Raw genomic sequence first — 19163 nt, forward strand, 5'->3', positions numbered from 1 at the left:
ACTTGGTTAAAAACACGCCTGTAATGCGCTGTTAGAGTATGCTACAATGAACAATAAACTAATTTTTCTATATCAGAACACTTTGTAGCACATTACAAGCGCGACTATACAAAACCACTAACTAAAAACAGTAAGTGGTTTGGTATACAATATTCATGTAGCATTAGCATTGTTGCTCTTGGTACCATGTACTAGCAAACTAATGCAAGCTGAGCTTTGATTTTGAGTGATGATCAAATTGTCGACTGGAACCAATGTTGAAGTGTAGTGGCAATGATGTATACTAATACAGTGCTTAGACTCTGAAGCCCCTTTCACACATGCAGCCTATCCCTGAAATGTTCAGCATCATTTCCTTCATGGGGGAGTGGGAGCAGGGGTCAATAATCTGGGAGATCTGTACCCCCAATGTCCCCCCTCAAGACCTAGTAACATTTTAATGGAAAATGTCTGTACGGCTGTGTTGTGAATGAAAGCCGAAACAGAGTGGAAGGGAAAAAGTGCAGCAAAAAAAGTTTGCAATTTAGCAGTAAATGCATGTCGAAAATTACAGTTGGTCTCAAGTCGGCATTGCCATGGCATGTGTGACAAGGCACAAGAGGGAAATGTTCTTGAATATAATAACCGCATGTGTGAATAGTGAAAATCATTAGCGGTGCCTGAAAGGTTATCCCAGTAATTCACCAGGAACAATATCTGAAAGAGGCTTAACTTTAAGGTTAACTGGTTTAACTGGAGAAGCTACAGGACTCCAGCACCACCCACCGAGACTCAAAAGGCACCCAGCGGCACAATGCGGGCAAGGTGAGTTCTTTATGGAAATGTCGTCTGGAGCGACAACCGATCGTAATTTTTGTTTTATTCCCCCAAGAAAATAAGCAGACTTGATTTCTCCTTCACTCCACTACGTAAAAGGACCTTCAAACGAAATGGAAGAAAAGTTGACTGTCACGGTCAACAGCCTCCCAATTATCTCCCATATAGCTTCAATGTCCAAGACTTAAATAAAAAAATCAATGCTTGAAACTGAGGCTGATGAGAAGCAGGAGACTACAAGCCTCTTAGTAGCTCTATGTGTGGTCAGGTAGTTTGTAGTAACTGTAACTAAAAGTGTCTGACTACTGGCTTTAGCCTTATATTTACCGGACAGATATCACAATGGCGTCGATCTTCTAATCTAACTACCAGAAAGACAGCAAAGAAAGAGGTTTCCCAAAATGCCAAATTATTACTTCAGTTTCTGTACAAAGTCTTTTGTGGGCTCTGGTCAAGGCCTATTTCCACAGCACTAACATTGTTAACAGAAGAAGTACATAAAACATACATAAGTAAAAACTCAAGCAAACTTTTCAGTTAGATTTTGAGTTTGTTGTGACGTATTCAGACACAGACAAGATGGAGGGCCTGACATGGTAAAATGTCTCATGGCATTTTAAAAGGAAGCATTAAAAGTTTATATAGTTCGGTTCCTGACTGATGATGGTGCAGAGTCTCTCACGGGAAACTTCATTCTGCATTCATGTAAAATTTTCAAACCAGTAAACTCTGATGTGTGTTTGGAGATGCATATTACTCACATAAATTTTGTGATGTTCACGGAGAATACAATTTGAAATCGCGGAGGGGGGACATTAAAATGTATGTGTCTACAGTAGGCTACATGTTTACATTTTCGCTTGCTATTTTGTGTGAATATGCATGTGTATCTACAACTTCCTGCTTACTGTGAAGAAGCCCCAAAACACAGCTATTTAAGAGTCATGAAGAAAACGCTGAAAAAAGATAAAGAAAAAAAGAAAAACTCATATATAATCAAAATGGAAGCAGTAGGAACATTAAAGAATTACATTCTGGTGTGGCTTCAGGGAGCATTAAGGTCTGTGTTGTTTGAGGCCACAAAACTTTCATGTTTGCTCCATTAGTGCTGAAGCGTATATTTGTGCTAGTATATTTTTCATAATATTGTCCCCCTTGGGATCGACACAGTGAAAGCGACACCTTTCGATATGATGCTATCCCGTACAACACCAACACGGTCAGTAAATACAGCCTGAATACACGGCTTTGCTAGTTTGACAAACTGAGAGGAATTAAGTTTTGTCATTTGGGTGAACTGGCCCTTTCAGATCTTGCGTACGACTTCTTTTGCACCGTTTGTTCCATCACGGGAACAACGGCAACACATTTGGAACCTAAAGGTTGCTCCAAAGCAACACAAGTTTATTTAAAACAGTGTATTCTCTTCAGCCACTTTATCCTTTCATCTACATTTGTGCTGATGAATCACATCAAAGCCAAACAGAAATCCCTGCACCATAAACACTCAGCCACTCTATCACGTTTATGAAGAGCTACAAAAGCGAAACTGATGAGTGGGTTATTGTTTTCATTTGACTGACCTGAAAATAATAATTGGAAAAAAAAAAAATGCAACTCTGAATCTGCAATTCTGCAAAAACCCTCTGAGGTCGTCACTGTTTGCCTGCATGTCTGTCTGTCTGTCTGTCCTGACTCTCACTCTCTCCCTGACCTATGCGAGGCCCTATTAAGTGCTGTCCCATTAATCAGCAGTGAACCTGCTCTCTGTCTGTGCTCCTGCTGTCTTTCAGCTGGATCAAGGATAGGCCAAGATCCTGCTGGCAGACAGACTCACAGAGAGAAAGATTGAGTGAAGGGATGTGGCAGAAATATGCTCTACGGGTAAATTTCAGATGATCCGTCTAAATATAAGCTGCATGTCTCTTACCCTGAAGCAACATTGGCTTCACTTGGCTTAATGCAATAAACAAACATTGCCATCTGTACAAGTTCAAAAGAACTATAAAGAAATGTGTAATTACTACATATATACAGTTGTGTTTTTAATCCACGTCATTTTGGTCATGGTTTTTTGGGTTATGTGGTGGGGTGGGGGCCACAAATGGAAAGCAGAACTTCTGCAACTAGTTCCAGTTTATGTTCATGTAGCTAGCTAACGTTAGAGCTTTGAGTCACAGTATGTCAGGGGTGTCCAAAGTCCGGCCCGCGGGCCAAATGCGGCCCGTGTTCAAATTTCATGCGGCCCGCAGCTTCTGTCATAAAATCAATAATATGTGGCCGCCAGCACTGTTGACCACAGTATAAAATACAGTGTAGAAAAAACTATTTATTTTACCAGAAGATGGCAGCAGACCTGTGGCCACACTCTCACCGCGGGAAACTTTGACCCTCCTCACAAGGGTCAAAGGGCATTGTCAAAATAGCGACTGTAAATAAAAAAAGGAAAGTTGACAGCGAGGGCCGCCGCTTTCAAGACAAATGGAAATTGGAGTATTTTTTCACCGAAATACGAAACAACTGTGTCTGCCAAATTTGCCAGGAGACTGTGGCTGTTTTCAAGGAGTTCAACATCAAGAGGCACTAGCAGACGAAACACGCTAACTACGACAAGCTAACCGGGAACGAACGTGGCGCAAAATTGAAGCAACTGGAAGCTGCTTCGACGGCACAGCAGTGCTTTTTTACAAGAGCCCGTGAATCGAATGAAAATGCCACAAAGGCAAGTTATGAGGTGGCAACGCTGATTGCCAAGCACAGCAAACTCTTTACTGAGGATGAATTCATTAAAGACTGCGTGATGAAAACTGTGGAGAAAATTTGTCCTGAGAAAAGGCAGTCGTTTGGTAATGTTTGGCCCGTAACACTGTGGTACGGAGAATTGAAGAGGTTTCATCTGACATTAAATCTGACATTTGATCTGAGTCTAAAATTGAAATAATGAAAAACACTGCCTTTCTCCTTTTTGATCACGAGTAATACAGGGATTCATATACCCCCTAAATGTTTTGTACTATTGTATAACATAACTGTTAGTAGGATAACGGTACTTTTAAACCGACAATTCAGTAAGAAAACAGTCTTCAGAGCGTCATCCGGCGTGTGATGATGCTCTGAGGAAGACTGCAGATGCAGTCGAAACATGTCGACAAAGTAAAGCCATGCTTTCTTACTTAATTGTCGGTTTTAAAGTAACGTTATCAAATGAACATTATCCAATTGTAACTGTTAGTGTTATTTTCCTGTTCACGTTTGAATTTAGAAGTTCATAGTGAGCATTTCATAGTGAATAATATGTAATGTTTCAAATGTGTTTCAAAATGTTGAAATTCAATATCAAAATGTTTCAAAAAGATGTTTTTTTCCAGACAGACTTTTACCTTTTTTATGTGGTCTTCAAATATGAAAGGCAGAGTGATTTTGGTAAAACTTTAGATTTGTTTTCTGTGTTAAGACATGAAAAGTATGCCATTTGAAATAACAAAAATTTTCATGAAATATTTCATTTGCATTTAGTGTTAATGGTTCAAAAAATGTCAGGCTGAATGGTTGTCCCCCCCCACACGCATTTTCACCTCCCAAATATGGCCCTCTTTGCAAAAAGTTTGGACACCCCTGCAGTATGTCATCTCAAAGGGCTTTACACGTTTACAAAGATGGCAATTCTCATAGAGCTGCTGAAATACAGTGCAATGGGATTGGGGATCACAAACATGGCCGATAATGGAGGTATTTACCTGGATGTATGAATCGTGTGCATGATAAGTCCATGCTAGTCTGGTGATAGGGACTTAGGACAGCGAGGGGACAGGCAGAACTGCAGGAGGAGAGCACTATTTTTCAAATTCTGGCTAAAGCTGTTATTAAAGTTTAAAAGAGTTTCGAAATATGTGACTGAGCAATAAATTAATGGTTCTATCTCAGCATCTCAGACCAAAACAAATGTGCGCCTGTCTTTACATAGCAAGTAGTTGTTTAATGCTATATTTAAAGTTCTGAATGAATGCAAAACCTTTAATACACCACCACGTTGGTTGGGTTTGAATTAAGTATATACAATGCAATGCATCCTCTGCCTTTTTTTTTTTTTTTTTTTTTTTTTTTAAATGGTAAGGCAACGTAAACAAATTGCACCATTTGTCTGAGAGTTTATAATCAAAGCCTCTATTGGTGACAAGTTGATGGGTTTCCAGTGGTGAAGTAAGTACACATCTTCATCTCAAAATGTGACTGCGTGTGATAAAGTGAGAACAGGAAGGATATGTGTTACGGGGTGTCTACATTAATTGCAGGTTGCAAGATTAGTCACCGCTCAGTTCTGAACTCTCTCGGCAGCAAGCATCACCGCCATGACAGCTTCTTCTGCTCTCTTTTCACCCTCCCCCTTTGCTTCCCATTTCTCTGCTCCTATGCATCCACCCTACCCACAAGCACTCCTCTTTCATCTTACCATCTAACTTCCCTCAAACAACCCCCCCCCCCCAACCCGCATCTTAGCTCCAACTCTGTGCCTGCCACTTTTATCTTCCCTTTCTTTTCTTTCCACCCTGCCTTCTCTTTTCCTCCAAAATCTCCCCTCCACTCCACCGCTGTATTCCCTCTGTTGTCTTTCTCTGTCTGTCCTTCCTCCTCTTGTTCTATTTCATTTTCTTCCTCTCTGGCTGCCATTTCCCCCCACTAACCCTACACCAATCTCTCTCAATTTATTCTTTCTGTGCTACCCACACCTCCCTCTACATTATTTTCCTCAATTTATTTTGGCTCATTTCTCTGTTGGTTAAAAACTCACCTCCCTTTTTGTTATCTCTACATTGTATTCTCTCCCTTTTTCTGTTATTGGAACAAAAAGTTATTTCAGACTCCTTTTTTGTCTGCTACTGTACGAAGGCTGACAGGGTCATTGATGTGTTGACACTCACAGGACCCTTGGGCCCTTGACACTTCATATCATTTTTCTCATATGTTCAGATGAGGTAGGCGCTATTGCTTTCCAAGTGGAAACTGGGTCATTGCTGCAGCTTCAATAGAGGTATTGGTTAGTGAAGAAAATATTTTTTTAAAAATCACTCTGAAGCTGAAATTATTTTTTCGTTATTTAAAAAAAAAAAAAAAATGTGCAGGAATGGCAAGCCAGGCTTAAACCAGAGCCTTAAATTCTGCCGTTGGGAAAGTCAACATTTTGGCTTTTACATGCAAATGTTTTTATGCAATTATAATTCAACAAAATGTACCCACAAAGTAATTGTCCGTCTCCCATCTTCCTGTCTTTCCCACATCCGCAGAATAAGATCTGATGTAACGTCTCATCACTTTCAATGTGCTGCAGAACGCAAACACCAACATATTTTTATGGGCTTTTCATTACACCTCTCTCTCCTCTCTGTCTTCCAGTTCTCTCTTGAACCCTGTTCCCAATCAGAAGAACAGCAGTCATTAGAGGAATTACTTAAGGATTTCATTACAGAGCTTTCACCTTGTATAAGTACGTATCAAGAGAAGATGTCGTCATACCAGCAAAGAGACCAAGTCAAAAGCGCCTAGTTACGTTGAGGGAGTACTTGTTACATGAACGTGATCTAATATGTTCAAACTAATGAGCTTCTATCAGAGCATGTAGGCACATTGCTAACACATCGTTACACATTATTATATCCGATGGCTGTACAGATGTAAAGTATCAAGCGCCCTTCTCGCTGCTCTGTTGGAGAGCTGTCAAAATTCTGGAACAAAAACAAACCAAGTCAGGTTTGGACAACTCAAAAGTTAAATACAACCATAAAAAGATAAATATTTGTAAATGCAAAAAAAAAAAACTACCACATGAAAATTCTTTTTGGAGCGTAAATACAGAATAATAACCTAAATAATTTCTTTGTAGCAAAAATGTGAACGCAGACCCAAGTTTCAAAAACTGTCAGGGTAGAAAATGTCTAGTCATGTTGTTTACTTATTCTTTAATCAGATATTTAGAGATACAGATTTGCTGTTCTTGTACAGCTGCATGTTAATATCTCACAATATTAAATGAAAGCGGTGTCGTTGTATTGGAAAAACTGATGTCATTTCTGCACTAGTATTTTCAATGTTCAAATGATACCCTGCCCTAGTAATGTGAAGACTTCTTTCTACTTTTCAAAGTGTTAATCAAAACCACTTATGTGAGCGAAATGTTTTAAGTCACTGCATCACAAAGTTGCCTCATTCAGTTTCTAAATAGCTTTCTTCTTTGTGAAATCTTAAAATCATCATCTTTTATTCAGCAGGGTTCACTTTCTGTTGAATGAAGATGACTGCAGGGTCAAGATACATTTGAGAAAACTAAGTCTCCAGAACATTTACATATAGACGGTGTTACTGATCAGGAAAACCAATTGTCACTATAGAATTTAGAACCATTTCCCCTAGCAGAGTATTACTTTTACTTAAAGACTCCATATTCTGCTCACTTTAAAGTTCATACTTATATTTGGAGGTCCCCCTAGAGAACCTTTACATGGCTTAATGCTCAAAAAACACATTATTCCTCTCATTGTTGTCATGGCTGCTGCAGCTGTTTTCAGTCTCTGTCTAAATGCTCCGTTTTAGAAGAGCGGAACAATCTGCTGCTTTGCTTTTGTGTTCAACATCATTGTGTTACCAGTAGCTGATGTTAGTGTGGGAAAAACAACGGGAGACAAAGAGGTGGAGTCAGGAGATTTTTGGTGGACGGGGACAGTCAGCCTACTGAGGGGCTGAGGGAGGTCAATGATCAGCAGATCCCCTTATGACATCACAAAGGGAGCTAAATCTTCACAGCATGTTTTCACACATATTTACTGAAAGTGACACCGAGGACGCATATTTATGTTGAACAGACAATAAAAAGTGTATTTTGCATAACTAATAACCACATTCTTTATTGTCTTCTATATTCATTATTTCATTTTATCTCGGTTCTAATTTAATGAGAAGAAATAATGATGGAGGCACTTTATACTAACCCCTGTGCTTTATTTACTCATTGTGGTGTCTAATTCAAGTTCATTACCCTTCCGTAAGAATCTAGATTTAACTGGTCCAAAATGTACACATATCTCCCAGATGGGTTATATCAGTGATTGTAATTATGGTTACTTTTAGGTTACACTTCAAGGTAGCTACCTTTCAACATTTGTATATAGGGTTGGGTATCAAGAACTGGTTCGAAGATGGAACCAGTTTCAAATTTCCAAGAACTGTGAATTTGGTAAGACATGCATTTTGGTTCTGCTAATTTTTGCATGTTTCAGTTGTGCTCCTAATTGAACAGCAGTGAGCATTTTACAGTCCATAAAATCTCTATCTGCCAGGATCTTCTACATGCACCTAACGTCACATCATTTGTTACGCAGTACATAGACAAAGCAAGTGAAGGGAGACACCTCTGCTTATATTCTGTTCCATGGGTAACCGCATATGCAAATGCTTGGAAGTTTGGCTTGGCGTGACTAAATAAGAAAATTACATAGCAAAATACAACACCTGCAGTAAGGATATTTCACGCAAGGGAGGAAGCACCTGCAATTAGATGTAGCATTTATTTCAACATGCTGTGGATCTGAAGAAATGCACTGTGATAGTAGCAACATCTCACGTGTAGGTAGAAAACAAAGACGAGCAGAAATTCTTTTACTGTATACTGAAGGTTAATGAAAGATGTCTACAAATTATCCTAATCCATATTTTTCTTAGATGCACGCTCAGAGAGAACCCCCAAACCTCTGGTTTGTTCCAGGAGACCCCCCCCTAGTACAGAAGCTTCTTTCACTTTAGCCATGAAGGGGAAGATGAGCGACGAGAAAGTGGATGAATGTCACTGAGCGGTGACAAGATTTGTGGTGAAAGGATTACATCTCTAGGCTATGGTTGAGTGTCCTCCATTTAGGTATGCAAAATGCATTATTGATGGACTTTTTCACAGCAATATTCTTGGAACCTTCTTTGATATTTTCCTGTGTCATAGCACATCAGAAATAGCAAACAGAATAACTAACATTATAGTCTACAACAAACCATGATTAGGCCTCCCCCGGGGTAGGTGCAACATAATAATGTCACCATCATCTCCCTGCAATTTTACTACGTTCTTAAGCCTCATATACATCTCTCCCTCCAGGGATAGTCTGTCCAAACACTTGAACCCAGCTTGATACAAAATGGACAAGAGAAAACAAAAATCAGGTCTGGCGAGGGTGAGCGTCCTTAAACAAACAAACAACACTGGCACATTGCCGTCCCACTGAGTGATTTTAGATAACATGCCAGCATTACAAAGGTAAAAGAGGCGTGACAGGGATGACATTTAACACAACAGCGTCAGCATCTAGTCTTGCCAATTCTTTTTATACAGACATTGATTTGGCCCCATTACTACCTCCACTGCCGGCTTAAATATGAGACAACAAATACTCCTATTCCATCTTTGTACATTTTACACAGATGGTGAGGCGGAAAATTGGTGCTACATTACTGCCTTGAAACGGCAGTGTAAAAGGGGCTTCATGCTTGAGGGGTTCCTTGACCAGTATTCTGAGATCCAAACAGCCTCTTTGGATAAACAACTGTGAAAACCAATGGAGAAGGACAGGTATGCCAGTTTTTGAGAACAGCGATGTCTTGTGGTCCATGGTGGCATAATGGGATAAAATTAATTATGAATAATTCAATTACCTCGACAAGTGGAACATTAAGTGGCTATTCTTTGAACAATAACTCTTAAATTTTATTTCTAAACATGGAAAAAGGTTTATTTTCTTAAACAGAGAACTCATGCGAGCTCTGTATACATCCATGCTCTGTATCTCAACTGAGAAGTCCCACCTGCAGCTGGATCCCTCCCATGCTTCAAAAGCTGCAGAAGCATTGCACTATGCAGGATGAAGGTTCAGTGTTTGTCTGGTCTGGTCTGTGCCAGTGATATCTGGTAAAAAAAAAGTAATTAAAAGTAGGGATGCCCCATCATGTTTTTTTTTTTTACGCCAATACCAATTGCAGACCACATTGGCCAATGCTAATATAGCAGTATTATAAGTCATTTTAACTGCTTCATGGTGTTTTGGGATCTTCATAAATGGTGTTGAAACTTAGACTATAACTGCTCTGACTGTACAGTATGCTTTTAAATATGTTCAATCAACGGAGCGGCACAAAGCTCTCCCAAGGAGTACAACAAGTAGCCTCTAATAAGCCTATGAGGACATCTGAAATATACAATATAATTACACATTACGCCTAGCCAATGAAGTGCTCCTTAAGGTCAGTTGGCACGTGATAATGACGCCAACAAAGCTTAGAATTGGCTCAAGTGTTTCATTCTCGCTGGGTTTTTGTGATCAGTGACAAGAAAGCTGATTGCATAGTTTTATTGAGGCAGATGATCGATCACAATGACTCCAATTAAAAGCAATGAATATCATTTAGAGGAGGAATTGTATTATTATTATTATTTATTGCTCTGATTGAATATCTTCATTTCATAGTGTCAATGTAAGGTCCTCCCCTGGAGACGTGACCACATTGTCATCACCCTCCAGTTTATGCTTAAACTAAGGATCCAGCAAAATATTGGCAGTATCCTACAAAAACAGACCAGGAACTCACTATGAATGTGCATTAAATTCATAGTTTTAATTATGAAACACTCGTTTCCTGCATCATGTGTTACTCCTTTCTCCGTTTAGTCTAATTGCTTGATACACTTGCAGCTGACAGAGCATTTGTAATGGTAAGGGAGGACAGTCCAGCCAGACAAAGGGAGCTTTTAGAAATGATTGGAAAAAAGAAACCTTCTTGTCAGTTGACAGACTCCTAAATTGACACTAAATGGACACAACTGTAAAAGCCATCACATTTACACCCTGTTCTGAAGGCCAAGGGTGGCGTTATTTTGTAGCAAAAACATTTTATTTATGGAACAAAAATTTCACACAGATTTAGTTTTAACCTATAGAAAAATGGCAGAAAAATTGAGTTGGTGCCATGGTAAATGTAAGCCAGATTTTTCCCCAACGACGTGATGACATGTATGAGCCTCTATTTCCTTTGTCTGCTACCAAATTTCCATTTAAAATAAGCATATTTTAAATAGACAGACGTTTGTCAGTTTTATTATTTTCAAACACTGTAAAAACCTACATATATTCTGATAGTCTGCATAGCATTCATACCCTTGCTCTTGGTGACAAAAAGTTATTTCAGGGAAGTTTGTTGTTGTCACTGAAGGTGTGAAAGTTGCTGTCCAAATACTGCCATCAGTCTCTGAGCAGGACTGTCAAACTGATTAATATCTGCCAACCTGCACCAAGATGGGATGATGCCATGACCACAATCAACCCAAAAAGATATGGGGCTGAATACTGTTAGGTAGCAGGAGTAAACTTGTGTACATGTCATGTACATACTGTATGTGACAATAGGGTAGTTGTGCATCACCTGGGGGGTTATATGGCAAAATTCAACAAAACAATAAGGTATAAGATACTGAATCCCAGGACAGGCCCTCCTTGGAAAGTAAAATAAAAATGTTGTTGCTGGATGAGGTATGCTGATTAATTTTTATTAATTAATATGTAATTTAATTCAACATTGTTATCCATTTGCAGTACTGTTCATTTACACCACTTTTAAATAGATATCCCTTGCATGCAGATTGCAGCATTTATCTAGTCATCTCTTGAAAGCAGCTAAACTCAAAGTTCATCTCAACCATGACTATCAAGCAAAACACAATCTCCTTCATTTTTCCTTTTGGTATTATCTTCATGTCATCATTTCATTATTCTGGTTTGAAATTGCTACTAAAATAACTTTATCAGAAGTAAATTAAAACACTGATCATGTGCAAGTATGAAATACAGGCATAAGGTATTTCCATTCCTAAGAAATATATCAGGATGACTTAAACACGCCATCACTTGGGATTTTGTGGAAACAAGGGAAATTCAGTGATGCGCCACAAGCAAAACACTGCAAAATTGCAACAATCATACAGTGGGGCAAAAAAGTATTTAGTCAGCCACCAATTGTGCAAGTTCTCTCACTTAAAAAGATGAGAGAGGCCTGTAATTTTCATCATAGGTACACTTTAACTATCAGAGACAGAATGGGGGGAAAGAATCCAGGAAATCACATTGTAGGATTTTTAATGAATTCATTGGTAAATTCCTCGGTAAAATACGTATTTGGTCACTTACAAACAAACAAGATTGCTGGCTCTCACAGACCTGTAACTTCTTCTTTAAGAGGCTCCTCTGTCCTCCACTCGTTACCTGTATTAATGGCACCTCTTTGAACTCGTTATCAGTATAAAAGACACCTGTCCACAACCTCAAACAGTCACACTCCAAACTCCACTATGGCCAAGACCAAAGAGCTGTCAAAGGACACCAGAAACAAAATTATAGACCTGCACCAGGCTGGGAAGACTGAATCTGCAATAGGTAAGCAGCTTGGTGTGAAGAAATCAACTGTGGGAGCAATTATTAGAAAATGGAAGACATACAAGACCACTGATAATCTCCCTCCATCTGGGGCTCCACGCAAGATCTCACCCCGTGGGGTCAAAATGATCACAAGAACGGTGAGCAAAAAACCCAGAACCACACGGGGGGACCTAGTGAATGACCTTCAGAGAGCTGGGACCAAAGTAACAAAGGCTACCATCAGTAACACACTACGCCGCCAGGGACTCAAATCCTGCAGTGCCAGACGTGTCCCCCTGCTTAAGCCAGTACATGTCCAGGCCCATCTGAAGTTTGTTAGAGAGCATTTGGATGATCCAGAAGAGGATTGGGAGAATGTCATATGGTCAGATGAAACCAAAATAGAACTTTTTGGTAAAAACTCAACAACTCGTGTTTGGAGGAGAAAGAATGCTGAGTTGCATCCAAAGAACACCATACCTACTGTGAAGCATGGGGGTGGAAACATCATGCTTTGGGGCTGTTTTTCTGCAAAGGGACCAGGACGACTGATCCGTGTAAAGGAAAGAATGAATGGGGCCATGTATCGTGAGATTTTGAGTGAAAACCTCCTTCCACCAGCAAGGGCATTGAAGATGAAACGTGGCTGGGTCTTTCAGCATGACAATGATCCCAAACACACCGCCCCGGCAACGAAGGAGTGGCTGCGTAAGAAGCATTTCAAAGTCCTGGAGTGGCCTAGCCAGTCTCCAGATCTCAACCTCATAGAAAATCTTTGGAGGGAGTTGAAAGTCCATGTTGCCCAGCGACAGCCCCAAAACATCACTGCTCTAGAGGAGATCTGCATGGAGGAATGGGCCAAAATACCAGCAACAGTGTGTGAAAACCTTGTGAAGGCTTACAGAAAACGTTTGACCTCTTTTTTTTTCTCATTTTGTCTCTCATAGTTGAGGTATACATATGATGAAAATTACAGGCCTCTCTCATCTTTTTAAGTGGGAGAACTTGCACAATTGGTGGCTGACTAAATACTTTTTTGCCCCACTGTATATAGCATTACTGTGCAAGCAGAAACACTTTAATGTGGCTATATTTGGAACCATGCACTGATCAATTTTATCCAATGTCATTCCTCTATAATATAGAGGACAAAATAAAAGAAGCAGCAGGAAAACTGAGTTATACAGTATATGCCTCAAGTGTTATTTGCTCAGTGATACCTTGTTAATCATATTTGGAAGTTTAAGCTCTGAATCAATAAAGTCAATGAGAACACACACAATGAGTAGAAATGTTTCCGTGAAATTATCTTCACATCTGATTTCTGAAAGAGGGGAGTCGTACAAGCTGCAACCAGCGTTAACCTTTGCACACAGTGACATCGGAACGATGATGTGACAAGTGAACTGTACCCGACCTTTCGTTCCTCTGAGCGGGATGCTTGTACAGTGTGCGCACCGGGGGGGACGTGTGTGTGTGTGCTGTGACTAAAGTTAGAGTATGTGTGTGTTACTCCCTGTAAGTGGTATTTCTGATTAATGGGGTTGTTATCTCTCACCCGTAGGACATATATGCATACACAACAACATTAAACACTTGAATCAAATATTACATCTTGTTTATTTAGACCTTCAGATGCACAACTAAGAACTGCTGTTCTTCCTCTTACTATTGAGATTAGCAGTTTGAAAAACTAGATTGTGTTTGGAAAATAGATTGTGTGACCTATAGGATTTGATAGAAGTCACATTTTTCTTTCTACCCATTATTTATTGTATTGAGTGTCAGACATTCGTGATACGATTCAACAAAACCCTCAACTAATCTGGTGTACAAATATTCAGAAATTGGAATGGCTGCTTAATTGTGGTGTGTTTAATTTTGCTAAGTAAAGGCTACATGAACCATTTCATTAGTCTTCCTGTTCAAAATACATGGAAAAAATATTACTTGTCAATATTATATGTATTGGTTCTCTTTATATTTGGGGAAAATGTATGTGCCACTTTCTGGCTCTGATTTATGTTAATTTGTAGCATCCTGTATATGATTTGGTTTCTTTTCTACCCATTATTCTGTATAAGAGTCAGAGTCAGTTCTTCATGACACGATTCAGCAAAACCCTAAAATATTCTGGTGTACAAATATTCAGAAATTGGAACGGCTGCTTAATTTTGGTGTTTTGAATTTTGCTAACTACATGAACCATTTCATTAGTCTTCCTGTTAAAAATACATGGGAAAAAAAAAACTTGTTACTTACATACTAAATTTGTGGTATCCTGTCCACCTATGCAAGCTGGTCAAAGTATACATGGCAATAAAGTGAATGCAATGCAAGCAAAATGGAGTGTTCTCTATAATGGGTTTGTCCATTTTCTTTTTTGTACACCTATGTATATGCATACATTACATTGGCTTTCTATGATAAAACGCATGTTTCTCTCTGAGCTGAGTACGTGTATATACACAGTACGTGCTTGTAGCATTTGCATGTGTCACACGCCTTTGGGAGCCAAATGTAACAGAGGCATTAGCCTACTTCCCTTGCATTAGTTGAAACAAACAAATTAACATAAGTGCAGCTCCTCTCCTGCATTTATTCAAATTCCAGTCAGACAGTGTCCTGAAAACAACCTTTACTCGCCACTGCAGCCTCACTTTTCTGTACAATCACAGGTTCTGCTTATATGGAGCTTCTTTGGTCTGTTCTGGGATTACTTTTCAAGACAATGTGTGATTTGTAATTGGTGTCACAGAACAGCTGTAGTAGTACCAAGCAGTTCTCAGAATGAAGACTGTAATCTGTTTCCAGATGGCACTAATGGGATTGGCTTTTTGACGTTGTTACGTACTAGTCACACATACAAGCTTGCATAATGCTCTTGGTGATATTGGCGAGATCAATAACAAAAAAAGCTCCACTGTGCACTCGTTTGCACTTTCTATCGGACTTGTTATATATGTATTTTTAGTATGCATTTGCCATATTTTGTGATGGTGCCATTCTACAGGAACTTTTCTATCCCCTAGACCAAGGATTGTACAATTAATCAAGGTCTGTGTGTGAACTAATGTTCCTGTGACAATTCTGCCATGTTTGAATTAGCATCAAAACAAATGTCCTTAATTTCTCTCTAAACTACGTCAACAAATGACAAATGAGTGCTGCTCCATGCGAAAAAATTGAAAGAGAATCAAGGCACTCACAATCTTTGTGTGAGAGTGAAGAAAAAGAAGAAAAAGCTCTTTAGGAACAGCAACAATGTGTCGGAGTAGTTACTTCATTTGTTTTTCCTCACCTGATACTACTCTAAGTTCTGACAAAAACACTATTTGTACAATAAGCTGTGTGGAACCAGATTCAAAGATACAGATGATCATAGTTAAAAGCACCCACGGTACTTTAAGCAAAAGTTACACCATGGATTAGTTCAACTAATCAACATCCCTCCACATTTATGCCTAAACAAAGCTGAGCAAAGCTGATAACCACGTTCGTGATACCGATTATTTGATTGCAATTTAAGTTTGTTGAGCCATCTCATGTATAGAAAGTTTGGCTATGTTGAACTTGCTTCATAGCACAGCACTACCACATAATGAATTAATGCGTTGCAGAACAAAATGCTACTCAAGGCCTTCACACAACGGTTCTCCATGTTGTGCTTACTGCTTTAATGTTATAGCAGCTGTGCAAAAGGATCATGAAGTCGTATCATGATCTCAATTCAGACAGGGCCAAGTTTACAATTGCCATTACAACTGGTGTTGCTCCTTTGCCCAATGCCACTCCACTTCCCATGCCGGACTGATTGCGCCGGACTGATTGGAAAGGTCTCAGACAGAATTTTTTTTCTCCACAGACTGTGTGAAAAATCAACAACTTTCATCTCCGAAATAACTAAAAAATATATATATATAAAGAAATATCTGAGGCTCATGTTGCACAATAGAGGGGAACGTGGTATACAAATGTGGGTTCATACATGAACATATGGGATGTTTTCATGTTATTGTTATTTGCAGTTGGACACATGTAGTCAGAAATGTATCCATGAAGGGCAAAAGACATGGAAATGTTAAATTAATTGGATCTCAAAAATGTCAACATCTTGTGAATGTGTAGACAAACTGCTTTTGTCGGACTGGTTCATACCTTCTCCATCTCTCCGCTCTTCCTCTTGCGTGCCGAGCGGGTGATTTTGACGGTGACGGCGCTCTCCTCTCCCTGGCGTCGCAGCGCCATGCGGTTTGGCTGCAGAGGGCTGAAGGAAATCTCCAGCTCCGGCCGGGGGAAGCGGCTCGTCCTGCCGTTCTCCGTGGAAATCTCAGAGGAGTCTAGCACTGACGGACAGCCAGCTGAGCCCTGTGGGACCACGCATGATTTTAAGGTTACGAGTCGAGTCACGGTCGCTCGAGAGAGAAATGTGTCTCCTGATGATTCAGGCCAATCTGTCTGTTACTGCAAGGTGTCAAGGTCAGTCACCACAACAGCATCCAGCATCCACACCTGTGTAACTGTTACTGAGCAAAATAGTATCCAAAAAGGTTCAGGCTGCCAAATGATGACTGCCCACTCATCACTGACAACCACTAAAATGCTTATGTTCCTTTGTGTCTTGTAAAGGTGTGTTAAAGAATGAAAAACTGAGATAGTGCAAGAACATACATAACATTCAGTGGGGTTGGGCCGATGTAAACATTTTCACACTATCGTACACAGATCCTTCTCCGGTTTGTCTTCTTGTTTCAGTTTCATGTTTATGAGGTGAAATCCTTCATTGTTAGAGGACCACATTTTAGACGCCGTGTACACATCAGACACAAAAAACAAACATTGGTACTCAGACACTAGTGGCTCCGTTTATAGCTTTCACAAGCGCCGCCTTACAGGTTAGAGATGTAGGCAACTTTTTTAATTGCTAGACCTCTCATAATCATGCCGGTTCAGTCAGCCCGCATAAAAATCTAACTGGGCTAAGCTTGCACATTGGACTTGACTGGCAAAACTGGAAACCGACCCAACCCCAGCCTTCATCAAAGTAAGAAAACGTATGTCTGCAGGACCAGAAAACATTGCAAACAAAATAATTTAGTTGGTACTATAAAGGACTTGACTTGTTGGCATGACACAACATATGTGAGAAGAAAAAAAAAAAAAGAGCGTAATAGTATGGAAACACACATTTGAGTATAGTGTGGGTTGTGAGAGTTTGGAATATTTAAAAAAAATAATTATCTGGATCCAAAGTAGACCCCCCCGTTTCTGATGTCTCAAATGTGTAGGAGTGGGAATTGCAGAAGTTGTTTGGGCATTAAGCACTTCAATTGAAGCATACTGATGCTTCTAGACCTCAGGAAGATGAGGGAATTGGAAATCATTCTTTTGCGAATTATTTAAACTTCTACGAAGCACTGGTATATAGGACGAGATTGTTGTTAATATGGTCTGACATTCCTGTCCAACCCCTGTGATATTGACCACCAAATGATTTGTAGACGGACAAATTGTACTGACCAAAATGCCACGAGTGGGAAGTGAGTAGGCAAGTGTTTGGCAATTAAAAAAAAAATTAATACTAAGAAAGCAGTGTGATACCACTCAAATCATCAGGCACCAGTTCTGTAAAGTGACTCTAAATTGCAGCACACCACGACATTGGGACTGGATACACTCTCTTGAAAAAGGAACTTTTTGTTAACGTTGTCACTTCACTTAACGTTATCTGTGTGTTGAGCAGGTGTCTCCAAACCCAAAATAAAGGTTCTTAACTTAATTCACAACCCATTTTCATGCCATCTCATCAGCTTACCTGGCTGCTGACTGACACTCTGGTATCCCTCCTTCCTCCTGACTTCCTGTTGATGGTTTCAATCTGGGACATCTCGACCAATGTGGCAGGACTCTCATTGACTTCAGTCTAGTATAGAATAAAAAATACTTATGAATAACACAAATTCTTATAACAAATATAACACCCAAAAACATGTTCATAAATTTAATGAAAGGATATTTTTAAGCAAAAAGATTGCTAATGAATATTAAGTCATTATATGATATATTATCATATAATATTATATCATTATGTGATATAATATCATATAATATATTTACATTTGTCTGCCAGGTCTCACCAACTGACACTGTTAAATCTACAACACAATGTGTCACAAAAGATTAAGGCTAACAATGGCAACATACAGTGGTAGGTGAGCAATGCTTGTTCCATCTTGTGGTTAAGATGTACTCAGATTCAAAATATGAAATTCACAAAGATTCAGGTCATAATGATTTGTGTTCTGCTGTCCACATTTTATTCACTTTGAAGATGGAGAACCCCTGAGGACAATCTATGAATAAATAAAGTAAAAGGTGATGGCCAGGGGGCAAAGACATTTTCCGTGACACTGAAACGCAACTTTGGGTTTTCAATCTAACCCATGGAGCCCGTTCCTCCGTTTTATTTTATTCACCTTCAATTAAACATCACCAATGATTTTTGATTTAAAAGCTGAATGAAATGAAAACAGTGGGTTCATGCTAAAGCACTGAGCAAACACCTAAAAGCAAACCCCAGGCTCTTATCTCCATCTTGCGTGCTCCAATCTGTTCTCACTCACACACTCGTGACCTGAGCATAAATGAAAAACAAACAGCAGTAATAAAAGACAGAAAGCGAGTTAAACTATGCAGCTGCCTTCCATCATACGACCCACAGGCCTCTTGGTCTACAAAGCTGCGTATTCTTAAACTTAATTTAAAAGTTCTAAGATGCAACTTTTTCATGAAAAACTAAAAATGTGCATTTTCAGTATATTACAGTACAGTACTGACGTTTGGAACATGGAACCATTGTGATGGACATTAGAGAAATTAATTTTGTGTGGTTTGAGAAGCTGTCATGGT

The 19163-nt window shown here is 39.4% G+C and overlaps 1 protein-coding gene across 1 annotated transcript in view; it reads right to left on the reverse strand.

The window, feature by feature from the left end:
* LOC139210875 (kinesin-like protein KIF20B) overlaps window positions 1-19163 on the reverse strand; it is a 52799-nt gene that overhangs the window by 11720 nt on the left and 21916 nt on the right. The window contains exons 29-30 of the mRNA XM_070841066.1: window positions 18070-18177; window positions 16413-16622 (exon numbers count right to left, since the gene is read on the reverse strand). Of these exons, the coding sequence (XP_070697167.1) occupies window positions 16413-16622; window positions 18070-18177 (318 nt within the window). The remainder of the gene's footprint in view (window positions 1-16412; window positions 16623-18069; window positions 18178-19163) is intronic.

Source organism: Pempheris klunzingeri, chromosome 12 (assembly GCF_042242105.1).
Source record: "Pempheris klunzingeri isolate RE-2024b chromosome 12, fPemKlu1.hap1, whole genome shotgun sequence".
Taxonomy (NCBI): Eukaryota; Metazoa; Chordata; class Actinopteri; order Acropomatiformes; family Pempheridae; genus Pempheris; species Pempheris klunzingeri.